At 39.8% G+C, this 10512-nt stretch overlaps 2 protein-coding genes across 3 annotated transcripts in view; both read left to right on the forward strand.

The window, feature by feature from the left end:
• The window catches only part of LOC138026518 (uncharacterized), a 13825-nt gene extending 6017 nt beyond the window's left edge, over window positions 1–7808 (forward strand). For both annotated transcript variants that reach the window (XM_068873901.1, XM_068873900.1), the window contains exons 2-3: window positions 4431–5389; window positions 7383–7808. In XM_068873901.1, the coding sequence (XP_068730002.1) occupies window positions 4439–5389; window positions 7383–7562 (1131 nt within the window). In that variant the 5' untranslated portion in view covers window positions 4431–4438 and the 3' untranslated portion in view covers window positions 7563–7808. The remainder of the gene's footprint in view (window positions 1–4430; window positions 5390–7382) is intronic.
• LOC138025321 (uncharacterized) lies at window positions 561–1184 on the forward strand. The gene has a single exon (XM_068872554.1). The coding sequence runs from the start codon at window positions 561–563 to the stop codon at window positions 1182–1184; it is 624 nt and encodes a 207-aa protein (XP_068728655.1).
• Window positions 7809–10512: the final 2704 nt, after the last annotated feature.

A 10512-nucleotide genomic window follows, 5' to 3' on the forward strand; every position in this document is an offset into this window, starting at 1 on the left:
ATTGTCCTGAGAGGAACAAGAATAGTGGTACCAAAGAAACTTAGAGGAAGAGTGATTGAATTAGGCCATGAAGGACATCAAGGACTGGTGAAAATGAAACAGCGACTACGAACAAAGGTCTGGTGGCCAGGCATTGATAAGGACGCTGAGAATTTTTGCAAGACATGTCATGGTTGCCAAGTTGTGGGCGGACTATGTAATCCTGAACCTCTTCATATGACTGAATTGCCTCAAGGGCCCTGGCAGGATATCGCGATTGATTTCATGGGCCCACTACCATCAGGGGACTATGTCTTCGCGGTGACCGACTACTACAGTAGATATGTAGAAATTAGTATTTCAAAGAGAAACACAGCAGAGGTGGCCATCAACAGCCTAAAGAAGATGTTGCAACTCATGGATTGCCATACACAGTGACGAGTGACAATGGTCCCCATTTTGTGGCAGAAGCCTTTAAAACGTTCTTAAAGGACAATGGAATTAAGCACAGGAAGACCACCCCGCTGTGGCCCCAAGCGAACGGAGAGATTGAACGTCAGAACAGGTCACTTCTTAAAAGAATGCAGATCGCACAAGTGGAAGGAAAGGACTGGAAAGAGGCCGTACAGACGTATTTAGTTGCCTATCGAAATACTCCCCATCCAAGTACAGGAGTGTGCCCATCAGAGTTGTTGTTCGGAAGGACATTGCGCACAAAGCTTCCAGGTTTGAGGCAGGCTGCAAAACTAGATGAAGAAGTAAGGGATCGAGACCAAGAAAAGAAAATAAAAATGAAGGAATACTCTGACAGAACGCGTAAGCCTGAAGAAAGCAATCTGATGGTTGGAGACAAAGTCCTGTTAAAGCAACCTCGAGCAAACAAGTGGACCACCCAGTTTGAGAGCCAGCCATACGAGCTAATTGACAAGTGCGGTAACAGTGTTGTGATCAAGTCGCCTGAGGGGGCCCAGTATAAAAGAAATACCACTCATGTGAAGTTGTACCACGAAAGAGAGAAACCAGAGGGTCCGGAGAAATCAGCATCTCAAGAGGTGGATGTTGGAGATGTTGCAAGTGATCTGGGAGAAATGCAGCAGAGTCAGAAGGATGAAATCAAGCAGAGCGACGCCACACCTGTGAAGTCACCACGACCAGTGCGGACAAGACATGCACCAAAAAGATTTGAGGACTTTGTTATAGAATGAACATTTATTATTGAACATTAACTTTAGCGTGATCATCGGATGTCAGGATGACTCTTTAAGTGTTGTTTAAGTTCACAATGTTATATTTGTCTTCTTGTTTTATGAAGAAGGAAAGGGATGTAGGATGTTTCGTGTAAGTCTACATAAAGAGCGCAGATGTATATTTCATGCTGTCCTACATGATGTAGGGGCGCGTAAAAGCGGGCAGGCCATGTTGGATTATTAAATGTGTTTTGTTGTGGTTTAATCCGTGTCCATCGAGTCGTATCTTCTTCGGGGATTCTACATTCCTGATAAACCCAAAATCAGCAAAGTAAGTTTCATTTTTAGAAGTGATGACAACATTAACTGTACTAACTGTAGACCCATGAACGATATGATATATGAAATGAATCATATACTGATCTCCGGATATGAAATCAAGTAAAGCTGTGATCCTCGCAGTTATGGACGCAATTGCTAAAATTGCATCCATATGGACCCATCTTGTTCTCTTAAATCCTCTTGTTCTCTTAAATCCCTGAAAGCACTGTTACTGTCACTTAGTAAACTATCTCTATCAGAAATTATGAACCATAAACCATCTTTTGTGGTTACTTGGTTTAAAGCTAACAAGCTCACCTTCGACCCTGACAAACCAAATTTATTTTATTTCATCCTTCAAGAAATAAAATCAACGTTGAAAATATTTCTAAGTATTAAAAGAGATGAATACACTAAATTATTAGGTGTTATATGGTCCATGAAATCTATTGGGATTATTACTAAATGTAGATAATTCTTTCTTATCAATACTCTCCACACATTATATAACTCCTCAGTGCTCCCATATCTGCAATACTGTTCTATTATATGGGCATCTACATATTCATCTCATCTACAACCCCTCTTACTTTTCCAGAAGAAAGCTTCAAGAATCACTTTTACATTCTCCACCACGTGCGCACACTCGGTAGTGTTGTCGGTCAGCGATTCACGCACATGCGTAGGAGAGTTAAAAAAGGAAGGACCGAGCACATGACGATCGTGTAAAGATATTTTGTTAACGTAGATTTAACGTTCAAGTTTATTTTCATCAATCGTTTCACTCACTAAAGATCCTCAATATATTTAATATCTACAGGTATCACGTCTCTTGCTTTATATTTTTTCATATACAGGAGCTCTTGCCCGTTGCCCTTTTCATCCCTCTTCAATTTCAACTCTGACTGTCACCAAAAACTTGCTAGACAAAAAGATAACTTTCATCAAAATTGGCAACGACTGCTTTTGGTGGCAGGTTTTCTCAGGGACAAGGGTGAAGGATGTCCGGGTCATTGCTACATAGGAAAGTATTTTTGTTTGATTAATTAGCTGTAGTTGTCGGTAAGTGCCTACAAGTAAAAATGAATAAGAAAATGGGAAGAGGAGTATGAAAGAATGTTCTCTAGCCTTTCGGCGATTTTTTATCGAAAATCGAGCCCGTTGTCCATTTTCTTTTTTTGATCAGAAAGAAGTGTATTTTGAAAAAAGGAAAGGAAAGGAAATGAAGGGAAAGGAAAGGAATAATTGTTATCCCGACGCATGATTTTCCTGGAACTCCAAATTGGCTTATTGTGAGCACATGTACCGTAAGAATTTAATCGATTAACTTCTTCTTTATGGCGATGTGCCAATACAAAGGAACGCCATTGCTTTCTGCCCCTCCGCTGCCGTCGCTGCTTCATCATAGGACATGAATTGAGTCCTTCAGATCTCTGGTGACCGCGTCATGTCAACGTATGCGTAGAATAGCCGCGCGATGGTGCCCAGTGGAGTAGTCGGCGGGGCAAGCGTGTAGGGGGCATGCGCATGACCTGACCGAACCATAATAGTCGCCTTTGTCGCAGTGTTTTAATTGCGGGGGTCTAGCCAGTTCTTTCAAGGATCTCTGCATTTGAATTCAACCTGCATTTGATAACTCATTCAATCAATGAAATGTAGATCGATCAATTGAATTACCAAGAAAGGCAATCTATTTTTATGCTGTTGTTTACATTACTTAACACAAAGAGATAACCCAGTACCATAAAGGTAGTCAAAACTTTCGATTTATGATTTATTTCTTCCCTTTTGTGTACGTCACGTGTATTTCGGCGAATGGATCGAAAATGTAACCTGCATTTCAAGCCGCAGCAACCACATGCACGCATTGCGAACCTATCATGCCACGATGGAGATCATAGATAGGAACAAAAATCGGCAACTCGATGATATAGTACATTACGGGATATACATTACTTGCAAAAATCCCATAATACACCTCTTTAACCCCCCAAAAATTTGCATAGGCATTGTTTTTGATTTCCCTCAGGTCAAGAGATGTATTATGGGATTGTGCAAGTAGTGAATAGCCCATTAAACACAAAAACTGAGAAATCATTTTCTATCAATGCATTTAAATTAATACTGGGTCATCGATGTAAATTATGAGTCATGATAGTATCTTATTTAAATTTAATATTTTTCTTCTAATACCATCGTACAAGTAAAGAATTAAAATTGTACTTGAAATGAGGCCACTGAACTGTGGAGAATTTCCCAGTCTCCAGCCCTCCCCCTCGCCTTCCCTAAGTATTGTGTGAGCATGTATCTGGCCAAAAACATTCACAACTGCAACAACAATTCGGTTTTGTATATCCCAGGTACCGCATTGGCTATTTTTACAAATCCCATAATACAGTTCATTTTTGGGTGGCTATTTGCACGAAGACAATAAATATCCAGTTCACTGAAGCATGATACATTAACAAGAGCAATTAACTTGTACTGTTTTTATGTAAAAAAAATCCCCAAAACGTATTGCCTTATGGGATTGAGAAAACAGTCAAAACGAAAACATGTCCAGAAATGCGATGCACGCGGATTTCAATAAGCGTCACGAAGTGTCCCCTTGCTCTTCTCCGGAAATTCAACACAACTCGTGTCTCAGCCGGAATACAGACAATTAACGTCACAACGTGTCCACAAAATGCTGCTCCTCAAGGATGAACTGCTGCAGTTGTATATCCTGACCTAAAAATAACGCTAACCTTAACCCTTACCTCATTGTTGGAAATTATATAGCAAATGCGTAGACATAATGGGATACTTCGTGTTGGATGTCAAATATGAGTGTGCATTGGGCGTGCATTTCTGGACATAAGTGTAGGAAAAAGAACACAGTAACTTGCTTCTTACTTTTAATTATCACTTGGAACCCTTGACATTTTGTCATCTCTCTTTCAGATTTACAAATGGTTTTCAAAATTAACAGGCGCAAATTTCTAAAGTTGGATGGATTCACATTCAGCTTTTACATGACCAATCACCTTAACCCTCAAATACCTGTGGACGAATGTTTAACAGCAATCTGCAGAAAGATTTCAAGCTACCATAAGTTGACCTTCCCAAATTGGACAAGACTCATGGGAGATCATCGTATTATTCGAATCACCGAAAGTGATGACCTGTTTCAATATCTCGATGCAAACTCCCAGAGCAAAACTTTGAATTGGCTAATCTTCAGGCGGGTTGGCAATAAGATCGTTGTTACCCACTTTTGTCCTTTTGGAGGCGAAAAAGATGAAGATTTTGAGGAAAACGTTGACCAAACTCGCCGTAGTCTAAAGAAGTTGAAAGAGGCTTGGCGCATGGTCAACTCCTCATCCAAGCCCGAAAAACAGAAAGAGAAAGAACGGGATGAGATTAAAGCTGAAATAAAAGCGAATTACTGGGCGGTAGTGCAAGCAGTTGAAGAAGAAATTGAGGATAAAAAGAGAGAGTTGAAGTTGGTGGCAAACCTTGTTTTCTGTGATGAAGAGAGCAGAGAAAACATCATTTGCGAAATTGAAAAGATAACAATTACGACAGGACGGGTCATTGTTAAACCATTATTGAAGGCTGTGGTGGCAGCAATCATCGCAGGAATCGCATTAGCGATTGCTAAGGCGGCAGCAAAGCAATCGGCCAAGCAAGGTGCCAAGGTCGCAACGAAGAGTATTCCCATTTTAGGGTTGGCAGTGGGCACTGGATTCGCACTCTGGAAATTTGCGAAGGCAGACTTTGCAGGCGCAGGACTGGAGATTGCTTCCGGAGCAGCATCTTGCGTACCTGGAGTAGGAACTGCAGCTTCCTTGGCAATCGACACAGCTCTCGTAACCAAGGACATATATCATGTAGGAAAGGAAAAAAAGAAACAAATGGAGGTAAAAGAAAAGAACCGTCTTAGCCCTAACCTTTTTGATAAAGTGCGAGGCTGATTTCGATATATGACATGGTTTCTATGCCACCAACTTGGGAACTCATCGAATGTCAAAAGTATCGGGACTGGCTCTAATCTCGTAATTTGAACCAAACCTTTTTTATGAATTGCTTTTCCAAACTGGACCAAAGTGATACTCGCAAGGCTGAGGTAATTATGGAAAGATTGCGGCAATTTATTCTACATTTCATGGAAACTGTGAATACCCTTAAGCACAAATTTTTGCTTGAAGGTTGAAGCCCAGTTTTCCATAAAACAAAATAAGCTTGTGGTAAATTTTGTCGCCTGACTTTTTTAATTAGCAAAAGAGGGTGGGTATATTTTTGTCTAAGAATCATGTTATGATGAAGTAACCTTCTAAACGTTTAGAGCCGGTTTCAATGGAGGGGAAGCGGAAAGGGACGGGTGGGGGGGGGGGGGATTTAGCTTTCACGGCTAACGGTTAAATAATTTGCTGTTTCGCGGCTAACGGTTATTTTTTTCCGTCACGATTAACTTAATATGTGAAAAACAAAGAAACGTCCCTTGTGTTAGTTACTAGTAGGGTCTCAGTAGACATATTGAATATTTTCTGGTCATCTTTGTTCCCAGGACCTCTCTTCTTCCCTTCCCCTGGAGCGAGAAAATCTGGGAGAGAAAAAAGCAATTTTTATCACGGCTAACGGCTATTTTTTTTGGTCATTCTCACGCTTAACATTTTTCGACGTTTCTCGTCTCATGGTTAACCCCATTGGGACCCTCCTAAAGGAAATCTGTATCGTTTTCTCTCACTAAAATGCGATGACATTAAAAGTGCGAAAAAGATGCTTTTACGATCTAGATGTCGTTATCTCGGATCATGTTAAAAATGCCGGAACTATTAAATGCAACCCTTTGGAGTGTGATTTTTGTGGGGTAACACTAGGAAGTTTAGTGCTCCCAAAATGGAGTGCCGTTCCGACTGGTGTCATCTTTGAGGAATTACCACACCCTTGTCATATTAAAAACGTTGAAATAGTCACGAAGCGATTAAAATAACACAAATTTATATTTTGAGATGACGTTGTCGTTGCCGTCGCCGTTGTCGTTGCTTAAGCTCCCTATTAGGGAGCTCATGAAACGACGACGCCGACGGCAACGACGACGGTACGAAACAATAGGTTTAGTGAGCAAAAACAATGGCTCTGCACGCTCTGCACGTGCGTTTTATATTTGTGTACATTTCTTTACTGTCATCTCCTAAATGACGACGTGAAATGACCAAATTCAAGGTTCTGTGGAGGACGTTAGCACATGACCATGAATTTTCAGTTCCTCGACAGATACTACACATTTTTAACGCGAAACGACATGAAATAGTGTCATATATATATAGTGATATGAATAAGGCGAACTTGTATTTTTAAATGAAGTCCTCGTAACCGTCGTCGTCTTCATTTCGTAAGCTCCCAATCAGGGAGCTTCAGCATCGACGACGGCACGGGCAACGAGAACGTCGTCGTTAAATGTGAATTTCCGTTATTGTTATCACTTCGCGATTATTCCAAGCATTTTAATGTGACAAAGGTGTGGCAAACCATCAAGAACGAGACTAGTATGAATGGCGTTCAATTTAGGGGAGAAAATGAAAATTTGTCGTCAAGCGCTGACGTTCTCCCTAAAACCTCAAATTTGGTCATTTCACGTTGTTGTTTTTCTGACGACGGCCAAGAAATGTACAAAAATGAAAAGATGCACGTGCAGAGCGTGCAAAGCTATTGCCTTTGCCTCTAAATATGCAAATTTGTGACGTTCTCGTTGCCATCGCCGTTGTTGTTGCTAAAGCTCCCTATTCTGTTGGAGACTAGGGTCTCCAATCTGGCTTTATTTAAACGCATTGTGGCGCCATGGGCCCGATACTTCACACTATGTGCTGGTTTTTCTCTTATTGATACGATGTACCCAATTCTCTTTTTCAGGATCTGAAAGCTTCCACTGAAGTGATTCAAAGGAAACTGGATAATCTTTTCGAAGATTACGAAACCGCAAAAGCGGAATATGACTTCGTATGCGAGGTTTTGGGAGACCCTGGGTATGACGTCCAGAAATTAAAGCACGATATCAAAGTTTTGAACCTTTACAGATCCGGACAGCATTAGATTGATAAATTGTTATACCTGATTCTAGCCTAGCTTCGAAGCCGTTTGGCGAAATAGAAACATTAATTTGTAACAATGCAAATAATTTGATATCCTAAGCTTTGAGTGTTTATTATGAACGAAAGAAAATAATAGAGCATGCAGCCTAGCGGACTGCATCGTAAAGTCTGAAAACTGATGGGTTCGTTGTGTAAAGTTGAACAGTAAAGCAACCGTAAAAAGAGTGATTGTTAACTAATAAACAGGGAAACCACAAAAAAAGGTGTCCAGATTTTTCAAAGTGGATAATTTAGCACCTGTAAAGAGTAGGTTAATACTATTCTCCAAGATAAAGTCAAATTTATCAAAGCATCAAAAGGCCACAAAGACTGAAACAGTTAACTCCGTGCTGACTCCTCGTCCCGTACGGTCGTTTCTGTTAGTTAGCGGAATCCAGCGCCGCTTAGTTTTGGCGCTTCTCGATTACTCCTTCCTCTTACGGGGTTTAAAAAGTGCGAAGCTCACAAAAAGCGTAAAGGACCTTCGAAACAAAGGACCAAGATACCTTGACATAGTTCCGCTGCCACGCTTCTTTTTATAGGTCTAAAGTGCCCTTCATTCCGCCTCCGCCTTTGATAAGTTCGTTAACGTCTGTTATCTGCTCGCCTCGGTGTTTACAAGTACATGTAATGTCCCGCTCAATCTCATCCAATAATTGCTTATAAATTCAGATACAGCCGCAAAACGAGCACAAGCAGAAACAACTGTGAATGGAAAACTCAAACACAAACGCATACGGAAGTAAACACAATAGGACATTTGCATGATGATGCCATTTGACTACAAGTACCAGAATTCTTTATGTTTTGCTTGTCTCATGCTATTTGAGCTATTGTCATTTTTACCCCGCTGGGAATACAAAAGTTATAAAATAATAATTATAAAACTGATTTCTGGTAGTTGTAGTCAAATGACGCTATCGTGAAAGTTGCCTATTTCCTTATTTTGAATTTGATACTCTTGTGGCTTTTAGAAAACCTTCTGATGTTGACTTACTACCTCCCTTTGATGAAATGTCTAAGATCTCTGGCATAAGAAACCCATACAGTGTGATGTCGAATCTATACAAATCCTGTAACTTCTAAGTATTATCATCCCTCAGAATTAGAGAAATTCACTTTATCACCTGGTAAAGCATACTTCTCTTTATTTCAAAACCTTGGTGAAATGCAAACTTCTTTTCACTTCATAGGTATTAGTGAAACTGGGGAAAATTTGTCTACATGTCTTCAAGGGAACCTCCACTAAAACAACAAAATAACTTTAAACTACAGAACATAATGTTTACAATTGGAATTGCTCAATCTTTTTCCAATGAAAGCGTTTGTATTCGAGAAAAATAAATTCCAAAAACGCTTATTTTGGCTTTCAAATTTCCCGGGCGCCGCCATCTTGAATAATTGTGACGTAACTTGGTTGCCCTATTGTTCTGATACAAAGAGCGATTGTTCTGGAACAATAAGGCAACCAAGTTACGTCACAATTATTCAAGATGGCGGCGCCCAGGAAATTTGAAAGCCAAAATAAGCGTTTTTGGAATTTATTTTTCTCAAATACAAACGCTTTCATTGGAAAAAGATTGAGCAATTCCAATTGAAAACATTATGTTCTGTGGTTTAAAGTTATTTTGTTGTTTTAGTGGAGGTTCCCTTTAAAATGAACAATAATCTGAACGGTTACACATTACGCTCTCAACGTTCACAAATTTAAAGCCGACTAAATGCCCACGCTTATCGAAAATAGCAACCCTATCGACAATCCCTCTGCTGTTTTAATATTGCAGACAACTTTCTTGTTAATGTGGATAAACTACCGATCGAGATATTCCCAGATAGGATTACTGTCCTACCTCTTTTCTGAAGGTTAATTTTCCTAAGTCAATATTCCTTTCCCCTGTTAACATCTTTCAAACAGAGAACAGTTTGTATCTGTCCATGGTCATGTGTCTGATCCGCCACCCGTAGCCTGTGGTGTCCCTCAAGGACCCACTTGGTGTAGAGTGCTTGTTGCAGGTAATTGTTTTACCATCAATGAAACAATCGGCCAAATCTTCACACAAATGCTAACCACATGACGCCAAGTCAGTCTGGGAATCGAGCCATGACCGCATATGCATTGGTGGGAGGCGAGTGCTCTCACCACTACGCCATCCCTAACTATGTTTCTTGGACCTGTGCTGTTTTGGTCGGATGTTAGTGATTTCCAATTATTTTGAACATGCTGACTTTTCACCTATTGCTGATGACGCTAATATTGATTGATTGATTGATTGAAATTTTATTTAAGTGTCTAAAAGAGCCTCCTAGCTTAGGTTGAAAACCTATACTAATTAGGGGACACAAAATAAATAAATAAATAAAAATTAAAATAAAATATTAATGGAAGCATAAGTATATAAAAAAATAAAAATAAATAAAAAATAACAAAATGGTATTTACAATATTTAGAGATTTAGAATATAACTATGAATTACGAATTACGAATTACAAAGATGACAACACTATCCATTAATGTAACTATATCTATAGTACGTTTTTTGTTTTTGAAACATTTTAAGGTGTTTAATTCCCTTAATTCTGGGGATAATCTTCCCTAAAGCTTGGGCCCACAGTGGCGAAGGGAGTGCTTGCCATATTTTACAGTGTTGTGCCTGGCGGCAGAGAAATCAGACTGCCTTAAATTATACTTGGATCTATTATTAATAAAAATGTCAATGATATAGGGGGGACTCAGATTGTTCTTGACTTTGTACATCAAGACACAGATGTTTTGTAGTCTTCTATTCAGTAAACTAGGCAGTTTTTAGAAGTTCAGGGTAGCTAGCATTGTTCCTAAAAACAGCACGCAGGCCCCTTTCTTGCAACCGCTCAATTTTGCGAGAATCACTGGGCCAGGCTCTGCAAAGGTGCCA

Source organism: Montipora capricornis, chromosome 12 (genome assembly GCF_036669925.1).
Source record: "Montipora capricornis isolate CH-2021 chromosome 12, ASM3666992v2, whole genome shotgun sequence".
Taxonomy (NCBI): Eukaryota; Metazoa; Cnidaria; class Anthozoa; order Scleractinia; family Acroporidae; genus Montipora; species Montipora capricornis.

Excerpts from the sequence above, each read along its gene's own strand:
- LOC138025321 (XM_068872554.1), top strand. The coding sequence starts at position 561 with ATGCAGATCGCACAAGTGGAAGGAAAGGACTGGAAAGAGGCCGTACAG.